This window comes from Rhinolophus ferrumequinum, chromosome 9 (genome assembly GCF_004115265.2).
Source record: "Rhinolophus ferrumequinum isolate MPI-CBG mRhiFer1 chromosome 9, mRhiFer1_v1.p, whole genome shotgun sequence".
Classification (NCBI taxonomy): domain Eukaryota; kingdom Metazoa; phylum Chordata; class Mammalia; order Chiroptera; family Rhinolophidae; genus Rhinolophus; species Rhinolophus ferrumequinum.
This window is the reverse complement of record NC_046292.1, coordinates 48692812-48720769: the sequence shown is the minus strand read 5'-3', so window position 1 is coordinate 48720769 and position 27958 is coordinate 48692812. Positions and strand designations below refer to the sequence as shown.

At 42.1% G+C, this 27958-nt stretch overlaps 1 protein-coding gene across 7 annotated transcripts in view; it reads right to left on the bottom strand.

Annotated features, from left to right (window-relative positions):
- Positions 1-27958, bottom strand: part of PDE4B (phosphodiesterase 4B) — a 483376-nt gene that overhangs the window by 98820 nt on the left and 356598 nt on the right. For all 7 annotated transcript variants that reach the window (XM_033114619.1, XM_033114617.1, XM_033114616.1 and 4 more), the window contains 4 exons: positions 19026-19220; positions 10323-10359; positions 10125-10195; positions 926-975 (listed from right to left, as the gene is read on the bottom strand). In XM_033114619.1, coding sequence (XP_032970510.1) covers positions 926-975; positions 10125-10195; positions 10323-10359; positions 19026-19220 — 353 coding nt within the window. The remainder of the gene's footprint in view (positions 1-925; positions 976-10124; positions 10196-10322; positions 10360-19025; positions 19221-27958) is intronic.

Sequence of the window (27958 nt, the reverse complement as noted above, 5' to 3'; positions counted from 1 at the left end):
CCATGATACCGGTACGAGAACACAACTTCCAAACAAGGAAGATCATGAGTATAAAGTGAAGCGAAGAGCATGCTGAAAACAGAAGTGTAGAAACGCAACGCTCGTTAGGTACTAGGCGATCTCACTATGAGTTCATTTTATTTGTTTCTCGTGTGGTTTTACTCAAGACCACTGCTACACTAGTGGGATCGGGGTCAAGGAGAAAAACTCCATTTTACACTTTTAAAAATGTCATCTAACTGGTTGTATCTTATGTCAAGAAAAATTTATGTTCTACACATCTCCATGTTGTTCCTTCGAAGTAGCCCTTCTTCTCCGCACACAGCTCTCAACTCTACATGAAAAGCATAGGCGCAGTCCTGAAAGATGGGAGGTTGGGTTTCTTTAAAACACCTTTGAGAAACGAAATTGGATGACCTCCAAAAGAAATGATTTGTGACCTGGAGAGAGGCTTTGGTTTCGCACCTGGAAAGGATGTAGATTCAAGTGGGATCTATAGCTGACGCTAAAAGGAAAACCACGAACATAGCCTGTGGGGCCCTGAGGCCCACATGGGGGCACCTGGGGGCGGGGGGCTTTGAGATTAGCTCTCCTGGAGTTCACTGGGGCCGCACAAGCTGAGGTCAAGTTGCACGGTTACAGTTCTGCCTCCTGCTCCTGCATTGGGAAGCAGCACTAGCACTCACGCCTCACGTTCTGAAGGCCTGGGCATACACATGACGGGAAAAGAAGAATTTAATACTGCTTTGCATGGGGTTTCACACAGAACGAAGCAAAGCTTCAGAATGCCTTTGAAAAAAGTCACCAAGGGACATAATTTTGAGGGCCATGATATGCAAACAAATACTATCATTCTTAAAAAGGTTCTGAATAAGAGGCACATTCAATATTCCGAAATATGGAGATAGGCCAGGACTTGGCTTACCTTGCAGGTTGACTCTGGAGACAGGAGGCTGACTAGTGGCTGGGGACCTCCTGTGGAGACAGAGAGAAAAGAAGGCCTGAGTCTTTGTCTGAATATTCTCTTCCTGCATCCCCATGATCACTGAGGAGTTTTCCAGGCCACAGTGAGCTATCCAGTGACATAATGCTACCTCCGGAAGGCAGGCTCCTGTAACAGGGGTAGATGACTGCAATTCTCTCACATCCAGATGGCCTGGAATTTCCCTATGCACAGCTTCCTGGATGCTCCGACACTCTAGGAAGGAAGTCGTTTACTCCAGGTCGCTAACTAGCCCCTCTGGTTTTGGTTTCCCTGTTCCAGGAGGCCCCCAGAAGAGGATATCCTTGCTCAGGATTGACACCAAATGTTGAGTGAATTCCAGCTCCTTTGGGCAGTGCTGCAGAAAGTTACAGCCAGAGGAGTCCTTAGAGATCAACCAGTCCACACCTCTCATTTGTGCACCTCAGGAAACTGAGGACCCGAGAGACTTTTCTCTTGCCAAAGGTCACACAGCCACTAGGAACAGTAATCCAGGTTGCTTACTTTATGTAAGGGTCTTTTCATAGAGGAACTGGGCACTATTCTACATCACAACAACCTACTGATGTCAAGAGTGAAATAAAACAAATAAACAAACTCATGCTCCACAGACACTAGGGCTCCTTCTTTTCTTTCTTCTTATTTCCTCCCCGCACCCTTCTCTCCCCCACACCTGTTGCTGATCTCACCATTCTTCTCATGCTTTGCAGAACTACCAGACTCTCCTGGATTCCCAGTGCACTGCTGGAGAACCTCCCAGAAATAGTACAGAGCAATAGCCTTCAAACTTGAAGAGTACATCAGAATCACCTAGAGGCTTATGGAGACATATTGCGGAAACTACCCTCAGGGTTTCTGATTTAGTCAGCCTGGAGTGGGCTTGAGAGTTTGTATTCTACCAAGTGCCCAGGTGGTGCGGATGCTGGGAGCCACATTTTCAGGACTACTGACTAGTGAGTGAGCTCTCTGTCCCACTGAAGATCAATAGGATATTAGCAATAAGCAAGAGAGCAGGACTCTAGGCCAGTGGGTCTCTAAACATAGAAGATATCTGACTAACTTGGGGAACTATTAAAAATATGATTCCCTTCCCCATGCCTGGAAAGTCTATTTCAGTATATCTGGAATGAAGCCTGGGAATCTGTAACTTTTTATTTCTCTGTGGATTTTGATGTATAGGCAAGTTTGGGAAGGAAGCCAAATTCTAAATGATAAAGAATGGCCTGCAAGGTATTGGGAAGGAAGGGTCTCCCTACAGGTGTGACCACAGTTATTTTCCTGGATTTTTATTAAGTGCTCCAAATCCATTTTTGTTTCCTTAGGGGCAGTCTAGTGTCTAGATAATTATACCTCATCGCTGCAGGGTCTGATAGACAGATTTCACGTCTACCATTCATTTAGTAGTTAGGCGAGCCTAGGCCAGGTACTTTTCCACCCTCTGTGGCACGAAATTTTCATGTGTAACAAGGGAAGGGAAATTGACATCCAATGATTGCTTTGCTCTGCTAGGCACTGTGCTAAGTACTTCTTAGCTTCTACTGGGAGCTACTATTATCTATCACATATTATTATCTATTATCATCTCATTTTAAGGGTAAGGCAACTGAAGCTCAGAGCCGTTAAGAAACAAGTTGAAATGAAGCACACGTGGTTTATAACGGGCATGGTTGGGAGTCAAAGCTAAGTCTTTCGGAATCCAAAGTCCATGTTCTTTCCACTTTCCAATCTGCTGACAACACCTGTACTAATACTGAAGGCTCTTTTTCAGAAAAATTAAGAGAGTAAAGCCCAAACTCCTTAGCCTGGCATTCAAAGTCCTTAGCTCTTTGGCTTCAACACACTTTTCCCAGCTTATCTCTCAGAATTCCTCCCTTCCTGACATTTTATTTCAAACCACTGACGGGCTGTTCGCTTTTATGCATCTTGTACTTCACCTTAGTAGCACTTTAAAATTGTAATTAAAACAGGCACTGTCTAATTAGCTTTCAATATAGAACTCCTTACTTTAAATGTAAACTTTATTTGAGCAGGGGAACAACTTGTTCACTACCGGATCCCTAAAATCCAGGGTGGTCTTTCATATGCCAAGCACTCAGTAACCACTTATTGAAGAAAGCAAGGGGAGAAAGCAAGAGCCAGAGAAAGAAGAAGAAGGAGGAGGAGGAGGAGGAGGAGGAGGAAAAAGAGGAAGGAAGGAAGGAAGGAAGGAAGGAAGGAAGGAAGGAAGGAAGGAAGGAAGGAAGGAAGGAGGAAGGAAGTCATACATTGTCAAGGCCAAACCTCACCCCTTTTTTTCTCCCTTGAACATGTGCTATCCCTGTCCTGGCACTGCTCAAGCCATTCCTCTGAAAGAAAAGCTCTCCCTGCACAAATCCACGTTTCTAAATATCATCTATACTTCTGTGATTTATAATAAGACATATATACTTGGTCTTCCTCCTGTTCCTGGCATAAAACTCCTAAAACCCCTGGAATTTCCTAAGTAAGGAGAGTGAGAAAGGTGATTTTTGTTATGTTAATGAGGTGACTTTTGGAAAATCCCTGGGACTGGTTGCCAGGGACACCAATGGTGTGAATAGAGGGTTGAAACTTTCAGCCCCACCCAGGCCCTCAGGGAAAGGGAAAGGGGCTGGAGATTGAATTCAATCACCAATGACCAATGATTTCATCAGTCGTCTCTTTGCAATGAAGCCTGCATGAGAACCCAACTGGTCTTGGTTGGTGAAGACGTGGAAGTTCTAGAGTGGCATGCTTAAAGAGCAAGGAAGCTCTGTGCTCCTTCTCACATACCATGCCCTCTGCATCTCTTCTCTCTGGTCATTCCTGAGTCATATATATCCTTTTGTAATAAACCAGTAATTTAGTAAGTAAAATGTTTTGAGTTCTGTGAGCCACTCTAGCAAATTAATTAACCCCAAGGAAGGAGTCCTTGGAACCTCTGATCTAGAGCCAGTTGATCAGTAGAAGTGCAACCTGGACTTGTGGTTGGCATCTGAAATGGGGAGTAGGGAGAGTCTTACAGGACTGAGTCCTTAACTTGTGGGATCTGACGCTGTCTCCAGGTAAATGCTATCACACCTGAGGTGACTACTGGTGTCACAGAGAATTGCTTGGATGTGGGGTGAAGGGGAACCCATGCATTGTAACTGGTGTCAGAATCATACTTGTAAAGGTTAAATGCCATCTTCTCCAAGGAATGCCATCCTCTTAGCTAAAAATGATCTTCCCTCTAATCTCTCATGGGCCTTTATTTGTACCTTTAGGGTTATTTCCTCACGATAACCTCATCTGAGCACGTATTATCCCAACCACTAATCTGTGGCCCGTTCATGGTGGGATTCAGTTCTGATCCCTTTCTAAGTAACCTCTACAGGACCCACCAACTTGCCTCACAAATTGTGGAAACTCTATAAATGTAGGTGAACTGTTGATTGAATGCACCATGGATGTGAAAATGATTTGATGAGCCAAATACCATATGAATGTTGTATCTGGTTTCCTTTTACCTATAGTATCTGGGTTCTACATATTACTGGCTATTCCTCACGCACAGCATACACTCATGTGGCCGAGCTCTTGCGTATGTTTTGCTCAGCTGAACACTTTCCCTCCTCTTCTTTAAGTGGCAAACTCCTTCACATGCTCTAGGGCTCAGCTTAGGCATCACCTCCTCAGGAAAGTCTTCCCTCCTGTGTGTGGTTCTTGTCTGCACTACTGGTAGTTTCCTGTGCTTGTCCCGTCATGGATGGCTTATGCTAGACTGAAATTCCACTTTCCTGTCTGTCTTCTCAAGTCACCTGTAAGATAGTTAACAAAGATTGCACTTCGTTTATCTTTGTAATCTTGGAATCAGCTAAATATTTGGTATGATATAGGTATCCATTAGGTATTCATAAGATTAATAACATGTTTTTAACAATTTTATTTTCCCTATCTTCCTGAGTTCCAAAGAAGGCTTCAGTAAAAGGAGACATTGAACCAAGAGACCCGAAAAGTTGGAAATATCTGCTTCCTTAATGGCCTAGCTCTTAATATCATCGCTACTCATAGCACCCAATTCTCCCGATGACTTTCTGAAAAGTACCAAAATTATATAAATTCCTTTGTCCCAGGAGTTAACTTTGAAAATATAGCTTTTCTTTAGAGATGTTAATTCAGACAAGCATCTGTGTATATAAGCTTTGGAAAAGCACTGGACTCTGTTTATTTGGTTTATCACTTAGAACTGGTACAAAGAAGCTGACGACATTTTAAATGAATGAACTTGATACATTTTAAATGACTTCTGGAAGCTGCATTAGGGCTTAGAGGGCATGAGAGTGCCAATGAAAAAATGGTGAGTGCCAGAAGAAAATGGCATTGGTTGCCCAGTTTCCAGTGGTCCCTAACTTATGGAACAATCATGAGAAGTTATATGCCTGGATTGCCGGAGACTGTGACATTACTAGGGAAAATAATCAGGCCGCAGTAGTGAATATTTTCCAGCCCCGAATAGCACAGTGGAGAAAGAACTGTACTATGAATATGAAGTCAGGAATGCTAATCCTGGCTCCGGCTTCTTCCAACTGTATAGCCCTGGGCAACCCACCCAACCTCTCCATTTCTTCCTCCCTTGGGGAGAGCAGGCCACAACTCACAGTTACTGCCAATTTACAATGTGCCAGGTCCTGTGTGAGGGGTTTTACATATATTTCCTCACTTATTCTTGAGAAAATTTGGCTAGGTTCTTTCCCACTCTGAATGTTCAAAATTTTATTATTTTTCAGCTAATTTAAATCCCATGCCAAAATACATAAAGCAATGAAAGACACCTCAGATATACACTGAAAAAAAAAATTAAGTGGCCATTAATTCTTTCTCAAAGATTGCATACATGTTGATTGAGTTATGCCCTGGAGTCATGTTAATACAGAGATGTTATGTGATTTCCTGCTAGCCACTGGTGATATCTGTGATATTGATGACCCAGCTGAATGACGGAGGATATCGCTTTGCTCCCAGCTCTGTCCCCTGGTTATCAGACTGCTGAATGGCAGGCACTCCCACGCACCCATGTGATTTCGCCACCAGTCTCTTTGAAGCCAGTAAATGCTTTAGGGATGCTTATCTAAATTAACAACTCTAAATGAAAGCCATATTTTCAAAATTAACTCCTGGGACAAAGGAAATATAGGGTTTAATTTGAAGCCAAGAAATAACAGGCCCAATCAAGCATTCCTCAATGGAACATTTCATGGAAGTGCAAGGAAATCACCTCAACAGGAACTCCGAGATTTTCAGCCTTTGGGTGGTAAAGCTCAGGCAGACAATGGACTGCTTTCATGCAGAGCAAAGAGCCAAAAGATAAAGGAAATCTTGACTTATGAGAAACGTAGTTCTATGTGGGAGTTCCTTTTCATATCCTAAACCACACTATCCAGATGTCTCATGAAAACCACTCTAAGGACGTAATTACTGCTTAAATGTTACACTCAAGGCAAGGAGCAGCACCCCGGAACCCAAGACAGAGATCCAGGAAAGAAACTTTTGAGTTCCATACATCTCAGTTTCAGCTGTTAAGTGAATATGTGGGGAGAAAAATGCTCTCCGTAGAGTATATCCATTCCTGGCAGATATTCTTGTCTTCAGTTTTCTTTATCTGCTTGAAGGTATTGCCTATCTAGGAATAGAAGGGAGTGCATTCAATTTTCCACTTTTCCACTCTGCCCCTGACGGGCTGCTCCATCTATAGCTGAAACCCATCATTCAGTTCTCACCCTGGGCTGGACCGAGGCAATCTCAACACTGGTGAAGCTCTAGTGGTGGATGTGCCCTGCCTTGAACTTCTATTCGTTGGTGTTGGTTTCAAGGAAGTACTTGAAATCAATAAGAGGCTCAACTCTGTACAAATATGGGTATGGATTTGAGAAAGCTCATTAGATGCAACAACTATCTTACTGGTGGAGATCTATTTGGTGAGTGTGGTTTGGTCTGGACCAAAGATGACACAAAGGGCCATGATTTGGGAGATGGTCTTCAGCCAGCATGTGAGACTGGGCTCTGGGTCAGCTCTGAATATGGCAATTATGGTCAGAGGATACTCAGTTCCCGAAGGTTTATGTGGATCAAAACACTTAAGGCTCTGGAAAGACCTCATTTGCAGAAAAAAAAGTAGCTTCAGATACATAGCTTATTAATCAGCAGGGTTAGGGTGAAAGTCCCCAAGACGACTACCAGAGGATGAACTTCCAAGGCCCAGGGTAACAAACCAGTAACTGAAACGTGCCTCCAATTCCCCCTCCCCCACAACGCTTGCCCCTGGAGCTATTTCAGGTCGTGATCTTGAGTCCTGCTTTGTAAGAAGCCTTTGAAAAATGTTCTTAGTAAAATCCCTTCCTTCCCAATTCCAACCTTCATTACCTTCGTACCGACCTCCCCTCCTCCATTTAAATTCCTGGAAACACTCTCATAGCTCACGTCTCTGCCGTCAGGCTCTCTGACCTTCATCTATTCCATAAGTTCTTCCTAAATGACTCTCTGTTCCACAGCCTTCAGAAATGTCTTCCCATAGTCCCAGAGATTTAACAGGAGTAGTGAATGGAAAGAGCACTGTAATGAGATTCAGGATACCAGGTTTCAAATAGGACTCTGCTGGTCCCCAGAAGCGGAAGATTCTTATACAAGTCATTTAATCTCCCTAAGCTGTGTTTCCTTACCCAGAGAGTGGGGGAAACAATATCTGTCATGAATATCATTTATGGTGATTGAAACTGAGATAATGGATGTGAAATCCCCAAAGTGTTACATAGTTTCTGGATTCAGTGAAAGAAATGTAACTATCAATGTAATAGCTCACATTTATTGAGCATCTACCATGTGCTAGATGTTGTTATAAATGCTTTACAAATATTAACATATTTAATCCTCAGAACAACCCTATTTTACTGAATGGGAAACCAAGATATAGAGAGGTTAATTAATTTGCCTAAGTCATATAATTTTCAAGTGGTAGAATTGAGTTATGAAACCAGTAAGTATGGTCCTAGTGGCCATACTCTGTAAAGAAAAGAAGGTAAGGACAGGGAAGGGAACACTCCAAAAAGTAATTTTCTAAATAATTGGTGGTCTTTCTACAATAATTACTCATTGAGAAATTTATATGTATGATAAATATTTATGGAGCACTGACTAGGCATCAGGGATTCTTCTAATTCTTAGAAGAAATTCAAGGAAAAGCAAATGTAATTCTCAAGGAGCCTCCAGGGGCACATTGTCTAAGGGGGGACAGAGATCCATAAACGGTGTGATAAGGTTGGCAGGGTTTTCGAGGGCCACCGAGGGGAGCTCAGCCAGCCTCGGTGGGGTCAGGGAAAGCATCCTGGTGAAGGTGATACTAGAGATGAGTTAGAAAAGACACGCAGGATTTCATCAGGCAAGTTATGGCAGGTGGAGAGAGACATGTCAGGAAGACAGAACAGTAAGTCCATGATCAGGATGGAGAGCAGAACATGCCGGGAACACGCAGAACACAGTTGTTGGACCTGTGATCTCCTGGGGCCAGAGACCTGCTCTGAGGGTTCCTCACTGAAGGCCTTGGTGCTTCCTGTTAGAGTGGGAGCCCTGAAAGGGCAGAGAAGTTGTCTGTTTTGGTCACTGTTATATCACCAGTGCCTGGCGGGTGCTCAATAAATATTTGTTAAAGACATACATATATGGATGGATGAACAGCATGTACTAACTGAACACTTGTTGGGTAAATTACTTAATAAATGAGTAAACAGAGAGTACTACTGCAAAAGAGGCTGGGTAAGCCTCCAGCTTTCGTGGATATTGTATCAAATATAAACCCATCTGTCAATCAACCTAACTTAAGTTGGATCATGAGGTCTTGGGTACCAATCGTTCGCATTTAAACTTTATCTTAATGGTAAGAGTGAACCACGGAAATGCTTCAAGCTGGAGAATGGCAAGGTCAAACAGCATGTGGTAAAATCCCTCGGGTGGCAGTTTGGGCAACAGTTTAGAGGAGAGACCAATGACGGGAGAGACTCCATTAGGGTATGCGGAGCTCTCACAGGAGGCTCAGCAACAAGCTATAGAACAGAGAGAGGAAAAGTAAGCTTTCAAAGCAGAGTTTACTTCCATTTTTAACAATTCCACCCTTTGAAAATTTGGATAAAATCAAAATAGAGAGTCAATGAATAATTTTGCTAAGACTAGAGAAACAGGGTGCTGTGTAGACAATACTGGCTGGAAAACTTGGGCGATTTAGGAATTGGCCCTGGTGTATCTATACCCTATGGTGTAGTTGTTAGCAAGTTGCTAGAGGGCCTGGATTTCTCCTCCTGTAAAACAAAGAGGTTGAATCAATGGTTTCAAGGGTCTCCTTCAGCCCTACCATTCCAGGATCACAGATTCTATGACCTTCTAAAAGCCCTGTGGTGGTCTTTTAAAATGTTGGACAGTGAACTGCATAACACTTAGACTCATAGATTGAAATGATTTCTAAGGAGAAAGTTGCTTCGGGAATATCAAGTTCAAACACTTCGTTTTACACATGAAGAGACCAAGGGTTCAGAAATGTTCATTGAAATGACTAGTGTTATGTAGGCAGTTGGCAGAAGAGGAGAAGCTCATCCCACACATAGTCCTCAAATTGCGTGACTCTGTTTATATCTTATCATAAAATAGGCAACTGGGACTTGAAGTTTTTGGTACTTTTAATCTCAAGTTTGAATCCCTGAATCCATTAATAGCTATTCCAAAAGAATTTAAATAGAATTTATAGCTATTACTGAGAAGTATTCATACTTTCCAAAAAAGTAAACATGAAAGTCAACAAAATCCTCATCTCATTCTTTCATTTGTTGAATTCCTATTGTATACTAAGTATTAAGGGTACAAATATCAATAAGATCCAGACTAATTTTTAACATCTTACTAATTCTAAAATATAATGGTACGCCATCATATTTTCAAATTTCATTGTGTAGCCTAACTTAGCTTGGATGGCAAATTTCCAGGCAACAGGTTTTTTTTTTGTTTTCTTTTTGTTGTTTTTTTTTTTGTTTTACATTCTTGTTTGTTTGTTTGTTTTGATGCTGTTCAGTGGTTTTGCCTTTATTGAAAGGATTCAGAATTCCATAAAAAAGTCCATGCTTACTTATTGGATGTTCCATGCAGGTTTGTCAGTACAGTGAAGTTGTTTCTCACACTTCGCAAGCTGGCGAGAACCTGTAAGGAAAATGTTTAAATGGTTAGGAATGAAAGGAGATGAATGGGCAGGTTCAGAAGCCACACTTAAAAAGTAGAACCAGGGACAGAGTGAGAGTGAGCCAGGGCTAGCACAATACATACATACCTGGGCAAAAGGCGTTACAATCAAGTCATCGCCATGTCTGGTGAAGAGAGAAAAAGAAACATTTAAAAATGCATTCGAATCACAAAGGTGACATATAAACTGTAATATTAACCTTTATCAGTGTTAGCAATGCAAATGTTATACAAGTTCTTCTACCTAAACATAAGGCAGGACTGATTTAAGCATAAATGGGAATCTCAGGAACTCGAAAGAAAAAAAAAAAAGAAAAAACAACTTAGGTTCATGGCATCTAGATTTACAGTGACTACACATAAAAGCATTAGCACGTAAGCATATATCCTCAGGGTATACTCCCATTAAATAGTAGACCCAGAGTATTGTAATTCAAAGCAACTTGTGGATTTGGGTTGCCAGAGCCAGGAAATTCAAAGGGAGGGCTGCTCACAGGCACACACAGAGTTGGAAAAAATGGTATAACAGTCTGGATAAAGGTTAACTTTGGATTTCCTGGCTTTTGTTGATTTGAACCACAGCCTTAATGCCATTTAAACACAGATTTCTGTCTGGGAATCCCATTACTTTTTGTTTTTAATAGAACTTTTTTCTTAAAGTACCCAGGGAAAAGCTTTTAATGGGGAGTGTGCGGACTGAATCTACTATTACCATATCATTGTTGCTCATTTTGTCCAAAGATCCGATTAAGCTGTACCTAGTGTTATGTAAATCTTTACTTAGAAACAGTCAAAATTGTGTTTTCAGAAATGCTTTCTCTCTCTCTCTGGCACATGCTTCGATGATAAATCGACTTAAGCCCACATGCAGCAAACTCTCCATGAAAGTCATTAGACGACACGTCGGCCTGAGCTGCAGACACCAAATCTGGCCAATTTGCTCTCACAGTGTGAGTCACACAGAAGTTGTTTGACAATGAGCTTACTTTACTGTCTGATCTATCACTTTGTGCTCATGATCACCATACAAATATGGCGCCTTACTAGTTAATTATGTGAATGCAACCCTTAATTATTAAGCCTCTGCCATGTACCAAGCATTGTGTGAGGCCTGGGGACCCAGAGTCGAACACTTATGTCAACGTGGGTCTCTCCTCTAACACAGGCTTTTACTCTGGGGTCTTATTTAATATATTTCCCTTCCTACTTTTGTCTTGAGCTAGAAGTCCCCCTTCAATCCAATCTGCTAAACTTCTTGTGCATCCACTTTTGCACAGTGACTTTTAAAAAGCACACTGACGAGCGTAAGCATGCTTTACATGATTACTGGACGTCAGGCCCTGTGCTAAGCGCTTTATATGCATTATCACTTTTAAGTCTTGGAACAAGACTTGAAGCAGGTACTCTTACAATTCCCATTTTATGGACGATATCAAAGCTCAGAGGAGTCAAACAACTGCTCAACTAGCAGAGTACTATCAAGTGGAAGAAATAAGACTGTTTGATTCCAAAAATTTATGCTTTTAACCACTATATTTCCTATTTTACAATGACTCTGCATAGTAGACAGATTGAATTATACAGAATCCATAATCCCAAATTGAAACCCAGTAGGGGAGACAGAAAAATATTCAAAATAGTGCAATAGATAGTATAAACATAGAATGAGAAATGCAAACAATGGATACTAAATGGGGGTGCAGAGGAGAGGTGATAACCACAGATTAGAGGAAGTAGGAAAGGCTTGATTGAATCGGTGGCATGTGACATGAATTTTTAAGGGCAGGGTTTAAATGGCACGCATGGTAGATGCTAGCTACCAATGAGAGAAATTGCTAGAACAAAGGCTTTGAAATGGGAAACTACTAAACATATTCACCCACGGAGATGCCTGGTGCCGGCTTGGGTAGATCTGATCGCATTAACTATAGACATTTATAGAAGATAAGACTAGAAGCTTCCCCATGCCCATATTATGGACAGTATCGACAATGGTTGTGGAGTTCTCAGTAGCAAGAAAAGAGCCAGTTCAGGTTTTCAGTGAGATAGGCAAACAGAAAAATGTTGTAGAAAGTAAATGACACGAAGGGATGAGTTAGAGAGCAAAAGCTGGGAAAATAAGGAGCTATTGCCAGTCATTCAGATGAGAAGGAAATAGGTGAGGCAGGGAAGAACTAGGAAAAGACAATTTGAAGAGACCCTAAACGTCTTGCCAGGAACTGGCCATTGCATTGGATAAGTGGTCACAGAGAAATATTATTTTTAGTTTTAAAAAATAGGTATCCGGGAAAATAGTGAAGTCATGAGTAGAAGAAACAAGAAAGTAAGGAGAGGTTGCGGGAGGAGATGTATCACTTTCCCACAGGTTGTGTTTTAAGATACTTGTTGATATCCTGGTACAGACTTCAAGTGGAAAGGCTGAAATATGGGAATCAGAGCTGCACATTTAGGAGTTACCTGCAATAGTGGGGCCTGTTATAGCAATGGCAGAGGGTGGCTTCCTGAGGTGGTGTGAGATATATATATATATATATATATATATATATATATATATATATATATATATATATAGAACCAAAGGAAGAACCTCAGGATTCTTGGAGAGGAGCCAAAAGGAGAGACAGAATAAAGGGTGAAGAGAGGAGCAGCTGTGATACATGCAGGGTGGTGAACTGTATTGAGAACCGCCTCTTCCCAACCTATTTTCTTCAGATGAACTTTAGAGGGATGGAATATGTAGTTATTTGTTCAGATTTCTGCTGTGAAGTTCACATTGTTCATAAGACATTAGGGTGAACTGGATATAAGGTAATGGAGTTAGAATTAAGTAGATCATCTATGGCTCTTGGCTTTCTGGCGTCTAAATACTCAACAAACCCTAAATAATATAAGCAAATCTAATACATATATAGTACCAAAAGTTGATATAGTGTTGCATAATAGGGGGTTACTAAAGTTGTACAAAGTAATGATTAAAGGAAGATAAACAAATATTAAGAGAGCACCATGTCAACATGACTTTATCATTACCGAACTTTTGAAGTTTAACAGAGCAGAACAGTCAGAAGCAAGAGATGGACTCGCAGATCCCCAACATTGGCTCCCTTAAAGGATTTGAACTGCAAAAGCTAATGTTGTATGTCAATAGCTGCTAGAGATAATTCATAGGTAAGTAGAGGAAAAAACAAGACAAAACAAAAAACTCCTATTTGAGTACAGCCAGATTATTTATGAAACTATTCTAAAATTTAAAATCATAATTTGATATATTAATAATTAAGAATAAAATGACATGGAAATAACCAAACACTTGGTTGGTTATGAAAAAGTGATGGATTCAAACCACTCAAGTGGGCAATGCCTCTTAAGGGAAGAGGCCAGGCCAGGTTTCAGAACCGTGTCACAAGCACCATCTAGTGACAAAACTAGCACATTACATTTTGATCAAATAATTGGAGGTGAGAATAGTGTGCGTCTTAGAATTGAGTGTAGGCCTACTCTGAATAATGAAATGATTTTCTAGAAAGCATACATGCTACTTCCTACTGCATTTTGGATTTTATTCATTGCACCTTTCTTTGTTTCATACCTACACACAGTATTTTACTTATATTTTTCTTGTAACACTGATTTTAGTCTGCTTTGTAGAGACACATACACTATTGTAGTTCAGAGCACAGATTTTGAGCCACACACTATGAGACATCATGCTAGCTCTCTATGCCTCACTTTCTTCATCTGTAAAGTGGGGTGTTGTGAGAAGTAAATGAGTTATCATACATGTACAACTCTTACAACAGTGCTTGGCACCTAAAAAGCACTTTAATTATTTAGTTATAGTTATTCTTATTAGTAGTAGGCATCATCATTATTATAATTAAAGAATTGCAGGTCTATCTTCCCAGTTGGTGAGAACTTCCATAGGATAGTCATGTCTGCCCTCGTTGCAATCAAGAGAACCATATATATTGTACTTTACCATTTACAAAGCACTTTCATACACATTATTTCATGTAATAAGAGAATGTTCTCGACTCTAGGGGATGGTGCAACCACCTATCTTGTTGGTCAATTCTGAAACCTCTCTGTCTCTCATCCTACAATCAACCACCAACCCCTGTTGATCCTAACTTGCAAACATTTATTAACCTGACACTGGAACTGCTCTAAGGTAGATGTCCATCTTCTATTATTATGTGGATTACAAAGTAGCCTCTCATTTGGCTCTTGGACACTAGTCTTTAGGCCTGTCCACCCTCCCAACTACTCTTCATACCAAAATCAGAGCTATCTTTCAAAAATATTCTTCTGATGCTGTACTGTCCTGCTTAAAAGCTTCGAGCAGCTCCCAACTGCTTGCCTGCATCACAGAGGCCACCTCCTTAGCACAGGCCTTTCATGATGAGGCCTCTGCTTACTTCTCTAGCCTTGCCTTCCACCACTTCCTCATCCTCTCCCATTCGCTGTTGCAGCCATATTGGGCTGTGGCTCCCCACCCTGCTCCTGCCAACGAGAGAGTGAGTTAGCTAGCACGTGGCCCTTTCTCCTGCACACCCTTCTGCTTGGCTAACTCCTCTAACTTAGCTGTAAGTCCTCAAAGTAGGCTGCTTGCCCCGCCTGGCTGGACCTCTCAAAGTCCTGGGTACACCTTTCTATGACTACCCTTACCTGCAGGTATTAAAACTGCCTATTGACTTCCTATTCTTCTTTTTTTTTTTTTTTAATTTTTATTGGGGAATATTGGGGAACAGTGAGTTTTTCCAGGACCCAACAGCTCCAATTCAAGTTGCTTTTTTCAATCTAGTTGTGGAGTCATTGTTTTCAATCTAGTTGTGGAGGGCGCAGCTCACTGGCCCATGTTTGGAATTGATCCGGTGACCTGGGTGTTATGGGTGCTGCTCTCTAACCACTGAGCAAACCAGCCGCCCTGACTTCCTATTCTTTTAGCTCCCTTGAAGACAAAGGAGGTGTCCTATTTGTTAACAAAGTGCCTAAAGGTAAATGATTGTTTTAAAAAGAATGAATATGATCCTCATAACAGTTGGAAAGGGAGGCAGAACAGAAATTAATATCATTATTTTTATTTTTCATCCTCATTTAGTGTCTGTTTATATACTAGATAGCCACACGGTTTAATCACTTAAACTCCCTGGATTTAAGCCTTGGTCCCCCATTTATTGGGCAAGTTACTTAACCTCTGTGCTCCAATGTCCTTATCTTTAAGACAAGAAAATTACAGTACCAACCACATTGGGATAATGGGGATTAAATGAGTTAAAATGTGTAAAGTACTTTAAATAGTACGTAGCAGATAGGAAATGCTCAATAAATATGTATTTTTTTTTACAGATAATTTACACACTGTAAAAGAGATTCAATGTCTTCAAGTCATGGTGCTAGTAAGTGTGATAGCAGTTAAGTCTCACTCACGTCTTAGACACCACATTATGATTTTTGTTAGTCTATCAATCAATAGGTCTTAAATTTAAGTGGGCTGTTATTTCTGCTTTTCTTCTTGGTTGTTAGGTCTCATTTCCCTTGACTACTCCCTAGACACTTCTTCGTCCTCACACAAATGGTGTCTTTAAAGAGCTCCTTGTCTTTATAAAGCTTTGCAAATGAGATGACCCAAAGAAAGAGACATGGCTCTTCCTTCCCTGTGGCTTTGCAGGTGGAAATCAAAACTGGATTCTGTCTAGGGTGGTTCCCACCACAGTTTGGGGCAACATCACTGGCCTCACCAGTTTTCAGTACTTTCTGTTCCCTTTGGGAAATCTGTACCACAGATACAAAGGCATTACGTTAGAGATGACTACAACACAGGAACAGAACAGAAACCAACAAATTATTGCCACATCTAGGAAAGCATCTGAAATTTCCAGTTGGGAGCCAACAGTGATCCTGTGTTCTTTACTAGAAAGCCTTATGTCAATCTCTCTTCTATTGGTAAAAGTTAAAGCCACTTTTAAGTTTCCATTCACATGTTTACTCTTTGTACTCACTCTCTCCGCCTGAGTTTCCTCTTACTCTTCTGAAAGAGTTCAGATGAGACATTTTAAAAAGCTAGTGTTGTCTCTCCCACTAGGATTTAAGGCAAAGAAATTATGTCAAGTTGTCCACCTCTTCTATAAATTCATGACTGGTCTGGGCTGGGTATGAGGGGCTCCTGAGCAGGGGACATCCTGCAGCCCCGAAGCAATGGCCTTTGTGTCAAGACATCACTCCTGTCATTGTCCACCTTTTCTTGGCTCTATGTATGGAAGGCAGGGGAAGCAGTCAGAGGTTCGGGGGCTGCTGTCCCTCCATTTATTTCAATTCACCCTGAAGAGGAATATTCGGGTGAAATCACTTTGAGAGCATTACCTCCAGTTTAGCACGAGATACCACCTGTGTGATAGTGGATGTTTCAACATGGTCCTGATAAAAGGAAATACCAGAAGAATCTGGATATTATTCAAACTCCACTTCTTGTTGTGCTGGGGAATATAAACACCTCAACTGACAAATATATAGAAGTTTTACTATAATGTTGAAATATTTGTTAAACCAAATTCGGTGCTATTTTCACTCGCTTATAGAGTTGAATGGATCCTGTTCCTAGTATCTTTGAGAGGGTGACATGATGTTGCCAGCTGTTTATCTTGAGAAGAGGTGTTGTTTGTTATAAAAGGGTGCCTTCCTACTTTTTTTATTTTAAAAAGTCATTCTCATTAAAAGATTGAGAATGATACTAGATAACTTACCTGTACAATCTTTACTTGCCTAAATCTAAAGCTGGCAACACTATTTTGGTTCTAAAGTTAGGGGAAATTTTTGCTGGTCGGTAAAATTGAACCATTGGTATTCAGGACCGTGGCTGCAGACTCATTCAGAACTAGATTTCTGTTTCTACAGCTATAGGCTGAGTTGGACTGTGATCGTTAAAGTCTATTCAAGTTCAACATTTCTATAACCTTTTGATTCTAAGTACAGAACCACCAGGGTTTAATCTGAAATTTGATTTGAACTTTCTGGGAAGCCTCTGGAATGACCCTGAGGCCTATCAGGCTTTGTGGCATGAGTTTGAGGAACTGCTAGCTGCCTTCCAAAGCTAGTCTTTCATCTATGAGACATTATGTGAATGAAGCTCGAATTACTTTGATCTCATGCCATTTCCTGTGCTTTTCCCCCATATGAAGTCCCCAAAGGTGTTTCTCTTAGTGGAAGAGAGAACTCCAGGTATATTCACCGTCACAGCCCCCATCCGAACCTTGGTCAGAAACTTACTTGGTTCTATATGATCCACAGCACAGTGGTCACCTCTCCTCCAGGTACCTGAACTGTGCACTCATCCGTCTTCTACCTGGTAGGAGATTCTGCTTTGCAGATTGAAGAACATAGGCAGATAGAGTCCCACAGTTTTGAATACAGTCAGCCGTAGCTGCATGTTGGGATATAGCGTGACATACAGTCATGGGACAGGGGTCGATTTCTCAGTCTCTCAGAGTCTCAGTTTCGTCATCTCTACAGTGGAGATAATAACTGTACTGACCGGACAGGACTGTTGTGAAGATTAAAAAAGATAACATCTGTAAATGCAGCTGGCCTCTTCGTAAGCACTCATTAAATGTTTCCTTCCACTAGTAATAGAGTCATTACTAGATGTTGTCATTAATAGATGTTCCTCTTATCTTTCTTATTTAACTGTAACCTCTCCGAGAGCATGGAACCTTCTTGAGAATATCTGTTTTTAACTCATCTGTGAATTTTCCACTGTTTTGTTAACCTTGTATCCCTGGGGGACTGGTACACTGCCTGTCACATAGGAGAGAGTCAGTAAATATTTACCAAATGAGTGAATAAATGAATTTTGGCCCACTCAATGATTGAGATATTATAGGGCAGGGATACGCCTATTAAAAATGGCTGGCAGGAATGCCCTGGGAAATATTTTCTTGGTGGGAACTTTAAAATGCCCCCCTGCCCGTTTCCAATGGGGTGACCCTTTTTAGCTTCTTTTCCAATAGCAGAAGAAAGCCCGGTGGAATTTTCCAGGCTGGAGCGTTTAGGGAGTTACTAATATTTTTATAACATATGATGTTAAAAACAATTGTATGTGTGCCCAGAAACTTTTTAAGGCATGCATTTCAGCATCCAATTTTATTTGGTTTCAAAAATTTAATAAACAAGTAACACAACCCTGTCGTTGTTCTTTAAATAAAAACGAGAGATCTACAATTAATAGCAGCAAAAAAGAAACATCAACTGTGCTTAATAAGGCGGTGGAATATGTCTCACCAAGGAGCCTGGCAACAAGTAAGCATTGTGTTAAGGGTCTAGAGAAAAGACACAGACAGGAGGCTGAACGACAGACGATTGAATGTCACCAAGCAAAGGCCACTGAGAGAGGATGCATGTCATCAACCACCATTTTTTTGTCTCTTCTGTAGCTTCATGCAAACTGCACGTGCTGTGGAAAATTCAGCGTGATTTGCAAAAAGTGTTAAGGTTCCCGGCCCAAAAGGGATTCAGCAGTTCAGGAAATGAAGCCCAGTGAAATTTTTTTAAAAAGTATCAATAACAGAGGTAAACTGAACAACGGGCCTGAGGTTTTTTAATACCTTTGGAGACCCTAGCTATAGAGCATGAATGCCCTTAAGATGGTCACCTTTGTCACCTCTGCTCATGTTCATTTTTCTCCTTCCTCCTTCCCGCAGGCTAAAGGGGAATCGTTGCTGCTGCTGCTGCTGCTGAGACAGGGTTAAAGATGAGGTAAGTGTGAGACTGGAAGCCAGACAGAGCTTGTACTCACTGCTCGCTTGGAAGTGAAGAATTTCTCGACATCGCCTTTGGTGACAAATCATAGTCACTGTCTGATCTGTAGAGAAAGGACTCTCGGCGCTGGCTGTGCCCGGGAAAGGTGGCGTGAAGCACCAACCCAGAGGAAGAACTGGCCTGGGGGTCCAGTGGGCTCCGACCTGGGGAAGGGCCATTTTCCACATCAAAGCTTAAAAGAGAAAACAGAAAACTCAGGTCACGTGAGAACCACGGAGGAGGGCATCTGACATACATACAATGAGAACCAATGTGTGCCAGGCACTTCACATAAAACTTCACACTTTATGGAAAGTTTTAATCTCCCCAACAGCTCTGAGTTGCAGTCATTATTCTTCCCATTTTGTGTAAAGGAAAACAGTCCCACCGAAGTTCAGTCATTAGCAAAGAGTGGAGCCAGGATTGGAACCCCAGAGCAAATTCCCATGGCCTTTCAGTGCATGAGCAACTTTGACTAATTCAGAGTAAGAGCCAACCATAAAATAATTTGATGATAAGCATCACCAGAGACAGCACTAACACGGCTCTAACCACTGCCACTGAATGTGTTTACCTAGCTGGGAGACTTCTTCCTGTCATCAATAAATACCACAGTCTTGTTAAAGACACAATATGCATGTTTCTAAATGTTTCAGGAACACAGTGCTTTAGTGAAAACATCCACTGGCTGAATAGATGGGAGGCCCAACCTGAGATGTAATATCCATATGCAAGTTTCAGCACAGAGAATGAATTAATCTGATAATGACAAATTATCCTCCAGGGCTGCAGAGTTTCATCTTCGGAGGAGGCGACAGCCACTGGCTGCCACAGAGGGGTACCATGAAGCTTTCTGAGCAGTCTCTATCAATCGGAGAAGGTACCCTCAAGCCCAGAATTACTTGAACAAGCTTTGATCAATGAACACACAGGCGGGAGCAGCAGAGATTTTGTCTCTCGTTTCCTCTTCCCCCATTCGGGTATTACCCTAGTGACACTGGCTTGGTGACATTACCCTTCCCATGCTCTCCAGCATCCCCTCTTCATTTTCCCTGCATGCACAACTCCCTAAGCCACAAATTGACAGTAACATTCTTGCCTAGCATTTCTCCAGACCACTCACTGCTCTCCAACTAAAGCTCTTCAGAGAGGTGTTAGAGAAGGTATGGAGCTAGGGATGCTCTCTACTTCAAGTCAGACCACAATAGTGGGCTTCCTTTATACGAGGTGTGATCAAAAGATACGGTGAATGTTTAAATGAAAAAAAAAAATTATTACAGTGAAAGACACATTGCCATGAGGTCCCCTCAAAATATTCCCTCTTGCTTCGAACACACTTATCCCATCATTCTTGCAACTTTCTGAAGCAGTCCTGGAAGTCCCGTTTCATGAGTGTCTTTACTTCATCCTCCATCATGACAATGCTCCGTGTCACACATTGTTTCTGGTATGGCAATTTCTGTCAAATAAAAACATTATGATGTGTCCTCATCCACCTTATTCACTGGATCTGGCACCGTGCGACTTCTGGCTCGTCCCCAAAGTCAAAATGACCATAAAAGGAAAATGTTTTGAATCGACTCAGGACATCAAGGCTGCCACGACAGCGCAACTGAAGACACTCACGAAAGAGGACTTCCAGAACTGCTTTAGAAAGTGGCAAGAACGATGGGATAAGTGTTTTCGAAGCAAGAAGGAATATTTTGAGAGGGATTCATGGCAATGTGTCTTCTACTGTAATATATGTTTTTTAATTTAAACATCCACTGTATTTTTTTTTTATCACACCTCGTACTCATCCAGTGCCATAATTTATTTCTATATGCATGCTTCTATTTTTTTTTTTTTTTGGCTAGTTCTTACAACTTGCTCTCTTTGGGTGGATTTTGCTTATATTTCTGTAGTTTACAAATTGCTTTTTGATAGTCATTTACCCCTCATAACAGCCCTGTGAAAGTAGACCCCACTCTACTTTTGAGGAAAATGAGGCTTAGCGCGATTTTAAACGCCTTGCTCAAGGTCACAGGCTTGTCATTTGAAGAGCGAAAATTGGGACACCGAAGACCTCCAACTCATTTCTCTACAACCTCAGGCTTCCCTAATCACAGAGTTCCAGAACAGCTTGCTGGGTGAGGGGGTGCAATTTTCCTTCAGTCTCTGGACTCACAGAAAGTCTGTGCTTTGTATGTAGAGTCGGTCAGATTATGAGCAACCTTGGCTGTTACCTGTATGAATACAGGGAAGGCAGCAAATTACCCTGAAGCTGTATGTTTCGTTGAAACAAGAAACCTTTTCATTGAAAGGAGAAATGACAGAATGCAGGGCTATCGTGCTTCCCTGGAGACCATTCCCAGAAGCTGCTGTAGCCAACCCACAAGCTCCAGGTGTCTGGTAAGATGCAGCAGGTGAGAGTCTCTGGTTTAAAGGACAAGGAAGAGCCATAACAATCCACTATGTACGGGGGCCTCCAAGGCACTGCAGATGGATTTTCACAGTAGGCTAAGGGTCTTGGGAGGGGGGCTGCCTTTTGCAGACTGCCAGGCATGCAGGCAGGTGGGCCATCACTCACACACACCAGCCAGTTTGCCAGCCTGCCCGGAGGCAGGGCTCTGCTGTGAGCCAAATACATTGTAGCAAGTGAAAACATAATGAAAGCTGACTTGCACACTTTCCTTGGGTGAGATCTATATGAGTTGTTGAGCAACATAAAGAGCTGCTTTGTGGATAAGGGCTCCTTTGTGCCATTCGAATCCTGTAGAACTAGTAGGACCTGAGGCTGGCTCTGAACTTTTCTTGAGGACAAAGAGGGTGGAATCTTAGGTGAAGACAGGACTACATAAAGCTTAAGAGGGGGCATGAGCTTTGAAACTTCATGTGCCCTCACAGTGTTAGTCATTTGGTTTGTGTCCATAAAGCCTTTATGGACATGAAAACATTGGAATAGTTTTGTAACAGTCAGCAGCCAGCTACTGCCTCAGGCCCTCCAGAACCTGCTGGACGTCCAGGTGGTCCAGGAACTACAGGGTTGGTGTCTGGAACAGCAGGGGTCCTCTAACTGCAGCACTAAGGCCTGTGACCATTAAATGGGTCAGTGCCCAGGAGGGACCAGTCATTAAATATTATGAATATCACTGCTGTGTGTACCTGTGCTAAAATCTTACAAGATGTGCCAAAGGAGCATGCTTACGAAACTCAGAGAACTTTTTCCATTCAAGGTTTCCACTAGGGCTCACTCTGCCCTCTTTTCTGCCAGAGGCATTCCGAGTGGGCAGGAAGTAAGTCCACAAGGCATTGCCCCTAAAGTGGACGTCACAGGGCATTCTGTCCCCAGTGTTAATATCAGGAAAGTGTGGTCCTGTCAGGTAAGCAGGGACTAGACCCACACACCACAACTCTCTCCATGCTGCTCCTTTTTTAAAAATTTTTTCCCTATCTTCTTTACCCTGCCTAAACTTAAAGAAGGGCTTGTTGGAATTCAGAAGAAGCCAGAGAAGAATTCTCTGGTGCAAAGAAGCAGTCTCAGTGAGACAAATGGCCTTTCATATTCCCTGGGGCACTGTTTCAAAGCAACCAACACAGATGTACAACTTAGGAACAAACATGAATCACCAACCAGACACCAGCCCCAGTCACAGCAAAATTAGCGGGTAGACATCACAATGCGTCCCACAGATCCAGGGTGGGAGGAGGGGTGTGGGCAAGGGGGAGATTGAGGACAGACTCCAGCAAAATGAATATGCCACACAAACTGAAGGACAATTAGGGATAAAATGGAATCTGACATATCAGAAATGGGGTCCATATTTCTTTAGGGTAACTTTTGCCTCTGCCTTAATCAGGACACACATTTCATCTTTAGGCTTCTTTATATTAGAAAACTACTATAAAAGTAACATAAGGATGATATAGAAAACAGACCCTGGAGAGAAAAATACCAGCTTTATTAGAAGTTTAGTATTTTTCCTTCTGAATATTTTTCCTACGGGTTTGGATCTTGATTTCTTTTCACACGGATTTTTCATGGACTGCACAGTTTCCAAAATTATCATTTTCCATGGGCTACTCACTTCTTTATCCAGAGGCTGTACCATACTTTCTAAAGCATTTTATCCACTGTTGCCCATCATATTTGTGATTTGAAATAATGTTGCAGTTTCTATCCTTGAGCTTACAGCTACTTCAGGATCTAGATGAGGTTACTCAGAATTTTAGGTAGATTAAGAGAGGATGTTGCTCCTGAGTTTCTGAACATTTGACACTACCTGCCTGAAAGGGGTGGTTCACATCCAGCATGTAGACTGACACAGTATTGACAGCGGTTTGTTTTCTAGGATCAGAGCCGCCCCACCCCCACCTTCTGTCCCAGTTCTGCTCTCTGATGTCCAGGATTCTGACGGTGTCTCCCTGCCTCGGTTGATCACCCTGGACTGATCAATTGCTTGTTGTCTAAGACCTGTTATTTTAACAACTTTCCCCTGCTTTGTATCTAGAGTTCTCTGCTCCTCAGAGGCAGTGCTGGTAGTGGGTGAGGCTGGGAGTGAGAAGAGTGGTGATCCCTGTCACTCATCAGAAGGGGAGAGCAGAAACTCATGCCAGTGGGAACTGAGAGGAGGGTAGGGAGACAGGAAGAGAGAAGGGATAGGAAAACATTTCACAGGAAATTGCAGGTGGAGTGCCCTTCTTACCACTGTCTCCAATAAGTCACCATCTTCAAAACGCAGCTCACATCACCTCCTTGCCCACTTCTGCTTAGATTCATGCTCTTCCTCTGTGCTCTCCTACATTCCTGCCCTACGGTGCTTTATCACAGTAATTGCACCTGTCTATTCAATTACCCAGTGAGGCAATGATCTAAAGATATAAAATAAAATAAGAGACAATAAAGTAAAATAAAATAAAATAAAATACACTGCTGTGTTCTCCCCAAACAAAACAAACTTGTATAGAGAAATCACTGGCTTTGAGGTTTGAGATAGTGATATCTTTACACAAACCCCCATAATGGGAAAGCGCTCCTTAACCAACATCTGTTTGCCATCTTCTCATCTCGTTCTCTTTACTAAAAGCAGAAACGCTCTCTGGCCCACACTTTCTGTCCTGGTGGTTTCCATTCCCTAAAATCCATGTAAAGCCAGCCCTGAACCGGTGCAGGGGAGTGCCAGCAGATGGCAGAAGGAAGCTACAGCTTCCCCAGGCTGCACCTCCCAGCCTCCAATCAGAGCCAGTGAGGCTGCTTGCCAGTCTTGGAGGGAGAAATACAACTGGAGCCTTATTCATAAGCCTGGGAGGAAAAACCAGGGATAAAGAACAGAACCACAGGTGTACACGAAACCTTTTATTAAACTAAGAGAAGTTCTACTTCCAAGAATTCAATCTAAGCCAGGTGGTTACAGAATTGCCTGTAATTGTCCCCAGGGTGGTAGTTTTCTGATCCCCCATTATCTGTGCACACCCCAATTTCTGTAACCAAGATTCATGAAGCAACATTCAAGGAATAATTCACTTCCAAATCTTTTCTTTTTCAGTTCAGTCCTTCTCTCAGTGAGTCTCTTTGGCTTATTCTAACAAACAGCACCACTGAAATGATCGCAAGCTCTACAAAAACGTTGAAACTCACAGGTCAGCAGAGTGGCTCACCACCATTTGGGAAGAGTGCCCTGCTATCTCAATGCTGCTTTTCTTTCTTAAAATTACTCATTGAGTATCTTCTACAACATTGAATTCCCACAACTCTGCTGGGCTAAATTTCTTTGCCCTATTTTAAAGAGGAGAAAACAGAGGCTTCAAAATGTGAAACCTCATTCGAAGAATTCTAAAGCGTGACCTCTTTGAATTGCATCTTGCAATCTGTGCCCAGGGACCTCTCCTCCACGTCCCCGCAGACCCTCTATGGATCTCAGAACCTACCACACTGGACTGTACTCCTCTGTTTACTTACCTCTTTCACTCCACTAGACCATGACCTTGAAGTAGGGACTAAGCCTTATTCATTTTTGTACTTCCAGGGCTTAGAACTGAGTCTCATGCCAGAAGGCATACAACATATATTTGTTGAGTGGATGTAAGAATCTCACAGTTTTCATCTCTCTCCTGACAAAAAGTCCCTTCTATAGGATTCAAACCTCTGGCAGGTGAAGACTTCTGAGCAGTTCCTAAATAGAGTCGGTAGGTTCCTCTTTCTTCATCCTTACCCACCTTCCCTGCAGGCTCCAAGGAATTCTACCCCAAGAGTTTTGGCTTTTGAAACCTTTTGTGTCTAATAATAAGCATGTGTATGTGTGTGTTGGGTGTATTCATGAAAAAAAAAATGCTGTTTCTTTAAAGTTCGGTGGGAAAATATTTCTCTTAATTGATCTCAGAAACTAACATCTTCAAATGCTTGCTTATCAATTTGTTAAAAATAAATAACCATTTATTTATGTACTTATATTGGTCGTCACCTCAATGTGCTATCTGGTCCCTATAGATGGGAAAGCTGCACAGGAACATGAACTTTTTATCCATTTGACAGTGACCCACCTTTATATAATTAATGGCTGTGGGCTGCAACCAGTCCTAATTTCTAATGACGGACTTCACTGAGCAAAATCACAGCCAGCATGATGGAGAGCTCATGTCCTAGCTGAGGGCGGGTAGATCTCCTCTGGCCATAGCTACAGCAGAATGTCACAGTTTTGCCCTAAGAATCAGTTCCAAAGTCTCTGCCTTCCCTCCCACAGAGTGAGAAGGAGAACTGTGATGCTCAGCTAATCTGAATTCTAGAAGCAGCTTCGCACTGCTTTCCTTTCTTCTAGGCGCTTTGAAAATTCATTCATGGCAATAATCCCAAACTGCTTCCCCACAGAGAGGTTTGACCAGAGGTAAAAGCGTAATGCTGAAAATCTCTGGGATCCTGGAGATCTGGCTTCCAGTTCCTGCTCTGAGAGGGAGATGACAGAATTGAAACAGGGACTCTCTGTATCCTGCCCCCTACCCCTTAGTCTTTCCCCACTGAAATGAATGGAAAAAAAAAAAAAAAAAAAGAATGAGTAAAAGATCCATGAGGTTCCTCTGAGATTAGAAACCTTATAGAGATTTTGGAGATGGAAGAAAGATTGGCTCTCAAGTATAGTTTATGGGGTTTTATATTGTTAATAATCATTCATTCAACAAATATTTATTAAGCACCCACTCTGAAACAAGGCACTGTTATAGGCCTGAGAAAAGACAGCAATGTACAAGGCAGACATGGTCCTTCTGGGGAGGGATGGACAATAAATAAATAACTTCAGATGGTTGTAAATGCTATAAAGAAAACAAAGCATAATAGTATGGTAGACATGGGTATGGAGGACAGTGTTTCCTTAGTTTGGGAAGTCAGCAGGTCCACTCGCTAAGTCATGTGGTTTGTCTTTTGCTCTACCTCAGGGCACAATACCCATCTTTCCCAGATGGTGTCGTTTGAGTTGAGATAGTTTGTCCTTGGATTCTTTCCAATATACATTTCTATACCCTTTTTAACCAAAGAATTGGGTCAAATGATACGTGGGTTTGACTCTGGTGTCATTTATTAAGCCAGGGTGATATTATAATTGACCATAAGAAAGATATATTTGGTCTTCATCCTGGATTCCTGCACAAGCTCCCCAAACCCTGGGAAGTGTTGAGATTGATAAAGGTATCTCTTGTTATGTGAATGAGGTGACTTTTGGACTTCACCTCAGGATGGGCTGGCTGTTTGCCAGGAAAACTAACCATGGGATTAGAGGACTGAAACTTTCAGTCCCACCCCTAGGACCTCCGGGAGGGGAGAAGGCTGGAGGTTGAATTAATCACCGAAGTCCAATGATTTAATCAATCACGACTATGTGATGAAGCCTACATAAAAATCCAAGGGCTTCTGGGTTGATGAACACGTGCAGATGTGAGCAGAGTGGTGTCCCAGGAGAGGGCACGGAGGCTCTGATCCCCTACCCCAAAGCTTGTCCTGTGCATATCTTCCACCTGGCTGTTCTTGAACTAAGCTTTTACACTAAACTGGTGATCTAATAAGTAAAATGTTTCTCTGAGTTCTGTAAGCCATTCCAGCAAATTAATTGAACCCAAGGAGGAGGTCATGGAAACCCATAATTTATAGCCAATCAGTCAAAAGTACAGGTAACAACCATGACTTAGGATTGGCCTCTGAAGGGAGAGCCGTCTTATAGAGTGAACACTTAACCTCTGGAACCTGATGCTCTCTCTGAGTAGAAGTGTTAGAATTGAGCTGAAATTTTGGACACCCTGCTGGTGTCTTTTTCTTGGTGTGGGTAATCACCCCCTGCCACCAACATCCACATTGAAAATTGGGTCTCAGAAGAGCAAAAGGAGACAGTGAGTTTTCTTCATTCCTTGCCCCCTTTCTGAGATGTGTTCGTTGCTCCATTGTCTCATATAGCTAGTCTGTATTAATATCTATCTGTGCATCTCTACTCTAGCACTTGTACAGCATAATTGTTAGGATATTCTGCTCCCAAATGGCTATGTTCCTCAAGGATACAGAATATCGTTTTCATATATTTTACCCCATCGTTAAGGGTTGTGTCTGTCAGAGGGTAGGTACCTAATATATGTCTGATGAATAACCAAACGAAGAAATGAATGGTTTGGGACCACGGAACTTTTACGCATTCACCTTAATACCTATTGCAGGCAGCCTAGAGTTGCTTCCCCAATAAGAAAGGATGTGAGTGGTGTGGTGACACGAAGCCATCTTCTGCCCCTCTGCTCTGTTCGAACCCTAAAAGCCAACTCCATGAAAAAGAGCCAAGGGTTTACTAAGAAATACCACCTGCATAGAGGGCTGGAACACCGTCCAGAGAGCACCAACTCCAAGGAAAAGGCAAATGATCATACTTGGCGGCAGCCATCCCCATCCCTTGGTGTTCATGGCGTCAGAGATGGAAATACCGT